This window comes from Peromyscus leucopus, chromosome 18 (assembly GCF_004664715.2).
Source record: "Peromyscus leucopus breed LL Stock chromosome 18, UCI_PerLeu_2.1, whole genome shotgun sequence".
NCBI classification, from domain to species: domain Eukaryota; kingdom Metazoa; phylum Chordata; class Mammalia; order Rodentia; family Cricetidae; genus Peromyscus; species Peromyscus leucopus.
The window spans coordinates 44,109,983-44,114,113 of record NC_051078.1 but is presented as its reverse complement, the minus strand read 5'-3'; the positions used below and the strand labels follow the sequence as shown (position 1 = coordinate 44,114,113).

At 34.7% G+C, this 4,131-nt stretch overlaps 1 protein-coding gene across 1 annotated transcript; it reads right to left on the bottom strand.

Annotated features, from left to right (window-relative positions):
• Window positions 1-1,480: 1,480 nt before the first annotated feature.
• LOC119089254 (zinc finger protein 709-like) lies at window positions 1,481-3,139 on the bottom strand. The gene is made up of 3 exons (XM_037211922.1): window positions 3,126-3,139; window positions 2,908-2,990; window positions 1,481-2,823 (listed from the first exon to the last, which is right to left on the bottom strand). The coding sequence occupies exons 1-3, from the start codon at window positions 3,137-3,139 to the stop codon at window positions 1,481-1,483; spliced, it is 1,440 nt and encodes a 479-aa protein (XP_037067817.1).
• Window positions 3,140-4,131: the final 992 nt, after the last annotated feature.

Here is a 4,131-nt window from a genome sequence, read left to right as displayed (position 1 = left end):
ACAATTAACCATTTCTTTTAGATTTTCCAGTTTTGTGGAGTAGAGGTTTTTGAAATATGACCTGATGATTTTCTGGATTTCCTCAGTGTTAGTTGTTATGTCTCCCTTTTCATTTTTGAGTTTGCTAATTTGGATGCTCTCTCTCTGCCTTTTGGTTAGTTTGGATAAGGGTGTGTCTTATCTTGTTGATTTTCTCAAAGAACCAACTCTTTCATTAATTCTTTGTATTGTTCCTTTTGTTTCTATTTTATTGATTTCAGCTCTCAATTTGATTATTTTCTGGCATCTATTCTTCTTGGGTGACTTTGCTTCTTCTTGCTCTAGAGCTTTCAGTTGTGCTGTTAAGTCACTAGTGTGGGATTTCTCCAACTTCTTTATGTGGGTATTTGGTGCTATGAATTTCCCTCCTAGCACTGCTTTAATAGTGTCCCATAAGTTTGGGTATGTGGTTTATTCATTTTCATTGATCTCTAGGAAGTCTTTAATTTCTTTCTTTATTTCTTCCTTGACCCATTGGTGATTCAGCTGAGCATTATTCGGTTTCCATGAGATTGTAGGCTTTCTGTAGTTTTTGTTGTTGTTGATATCTAAATTTAAACCATGGTGGTCTGATAAAACACAGGTTATTCCAATTTGTTTGTATCTGTTGAGATGTGCTTTGTGGCCAAGTATGTGATCGATTTTAGAGAAGGTTCCATGGGATGCTGAGAAGAAGGTATATTCTTTTTTGTTAGGATGGAATGTTCTGTGGATATCAATTAAGTCCATTTGAGTCATAACATCAGTTAAGTCCTTTATTTCTCTGTTAAGTTTTGATTTAGCAGAACTGTCCACTGGTGAGAGTGGGGTGTTGAGATCCCCCACTATTAATGTGTGGGGTTTTCTATGTGATTTAAGCTTTAGTAATGCTTCTTTTACATTTGTGGGTGCCCTTGTGTTTGGGACATAAATGTTCAGAATTGAAACTTCATCTTGGTGGATCTTTCCTGTGATGAGTATGTAATGCCTTTCTTGATCTCTTTTCATTGATTTTAGTTTGAAATCTCTTTTGCTGCATATTAGGATGGCTACACCCACTTGTTTCTTAAGACCATTTGATTGGAAAGACTTTTCCCAGCCTTTTATTCTTAGATAGTGTCTATGTTTGATTTTGAGGTGTTTCTTGTATGCAGCAGAAATATGGGTCCTGCTTTTGTATTCATTATGTTAGCCTATGTCTTTTTATAGGTGAATTAATTCCATTGATATTAAGGAATATTAATGACCAGTGCTTGTTCATTCCTGTTATTTTTGGGTGGTAGTACATGTGTGCTTCTCTTCTTTGGGGTTTATTGCTGTGGTGTTATCTGTTGCCTGTGTTTTCATGGGTTTCTCTCCAGTTTATATAATTGCATGCCTGCGAAGTTGACTGTCATCCAAAGACTTTACCACATTGATTGCATTCATAGAGTTTCTCTCCAGTATGTGTTCTTGCATGTACTTAAAGATTACTGTCTTCTGCAAGGGTTTTATCACACTGATTACATTCATAGGGTTTATCTCCAGTATGTGTTCTTTTATGCCTTTGAAGATAACTCTGACATGAAAAGGCTTTACTGCACTGATTACATTCATAGGGTTTCTCTCCAGTATGTGTGGTTTTATGCCTTTGAAGATAACTCTGACATGAAAAGGCTTTACCACACTGGTTACATTCAAAGGGTTTCTCTCCAGTATGTGTTCTTTTATGCCTTTGAAGATAACTCTGACATAAAAAGGCTTTACCACACTGATTACATTCATAGGGTTTCTCTCCAGTATGTGTTCTTTTATGCCTTTGAAGATAATTCTGACATAAAAAGGCTTTACCACACTGATTACATTCATAGGGTTTCTCTCCAATATGTATTCTTTCATGACTTTGAAGATGACTGTATTGTGCAAAGGCTTTACCACACTGATTACATTCATAGGGTTTCTCTCCAGTATGTGTTCTTTTATGAATTTTCAGATGACTGTATTGTGCAAAGGCTTTACCACACTGATTACATTCATAGGGTTTCTCTCCAGTATGTGTTCTTTTATGACTGTGAAGATAATTCTGACATGAAAAGGCTTTGCCACACTGATTACATTCATAGGGTTTCTCTACAGTATGTGTGGTTTTATGCCTTTGAAGATAACTCTGACATGAAAAGGCTTTACCACACTGATTACATTCATAGGGTTTATCTCCAGTATGTGTTCTTTTATGCCTTTGAAGATTACTATGACATATAAAAACTTTACCACACTGATTACATTCATAGGTTTTGTCTCCAGTATGTTTTCTTTTATGACTCTGAAAATAACTCTGACATGAAAAGGCTTTACCACACTGATTACATTCATAGGGTTTCTCTCCAGTGTGTGTTCTTTTATGAACTTTCAGATGATTGTATTGTGTAAAGGCTTTACCACACTGATTACATTCATAGGATTTCTCTCCAGTATGTGTTCTTTTATGACTGTGAAGATAATTCTGATATGAAAAGGCTTTGCCACACTGATTACATTCATAGGGCTTCTCTCCAGTATGTGTTCTTTTATGCCTTTGAAGAGAACTCTGACATGAAAAGGCTTTACTGCACTGATTACATTCATAGGGTTTCTCTCCAGTATGTGTTCTTTTATGCTTTTGAAGAGAACTCTGACATGAAAAGGGTTTACCACACTGATTACATTCATAGGGTTTCTCTCCAGTATGTGTTCTTTTGTGCCTTTGAAGATGACTGTGACGCATAAAGGCTTTACCACACTGATTACATTCATAGGGTTTTTCTCCAGTATGTGTTCTTTTATGCCATTTAAGATAACTATGACATAAAAAAACTTTGCCACAAAGATTAATTTTACAGGGTTTCTCTCCAGTATGTCTTATTTCCTGCCTTTGAGAATGACTGGGACATTCAAAGGCTTTAACACATTGAGTATATTCAGAAGGTTTCTCTGTAGTATGACTTCTTTCATACCTGCATGGAAAATTAGAGTATGTAAAAGATTTACCACATTCATGACAATGTTGAATCTGTATATCTATATGTATTTATTTTTCAGTTTTGTCTAAATGTAAAATCTTAAGATTTTAGCCCATTATTTACACTTACATTTTCCCCTTCATTAAGAATTATTTTGCATATCTGAAGATTCTTGTGATGGTAAGACCCTTTATTACCTGGCTCATATTGATGGCATCTGTTTTCTCTATGAGGTTTTTCACACCATTGAAGAGAAATCGATGAATTCAGACCTTTATCTCACTCCTTCCATTAACAAATTTTCCTATACTGTGAGTCCTGCTATATTTCCATAGAGAACCAGGACAAACACAAGCATTTACACAATCCTGGCACTCACTGCAGTGTGTTTGTTGCTGGATTACCAATGAAGCTGAAAAATCGTTTTTTGTAACCTTTTTTCACATTCAACAAGTCTACTACACATGGGGATTACTACATATATTCTAATTGTTCTAAGATGTAGAAATGCATATTGCTTCTTTCCATGTCCCTATGTTCATATTTTTAAAGTGACATATGATATACCTATTAATGGAAGAATAAGAACTAAAACATTTCCACATTTCATTTAGAGTTGGACTTTCTGTTCTTCATCAACATGTGGTATAGGGATTAAGTTTCCTCCACAACAACCACCTCTTAACTCTTGACTCTAACTACCCTTCTCACTAAATTTAGCAAAGTCAGAACAAATATACAAGTAACAATATTTTACTATGTACTATTTGCTTATTAAAAGGTTTTGAACATAATCTTATTACATATTTAATGAGCATAACTTTTGTAATATAAATAGTAGGAAACTAAATGGATAGTAGGTTCTACATCATAGCTCTGATGGAGCTACGATTCAAATGGTGATATCTGTTAAGGCATTGATACCTTGTCTTCATTCTTGAAAGAATGACATGAAAACACAATTCACTTGCCATTGAGGTATATGGTATTGAAATCATCTAATGATCATCAATGTACTTTAAACTGTAATTATTTATACTGATGCTACTATTTAAAAGTTACAGATACATTAAAATATCTCCAGAGGAACATTTGTATCAGGTTGCACATGAAAATTACCTTCCATGTCTTCGAA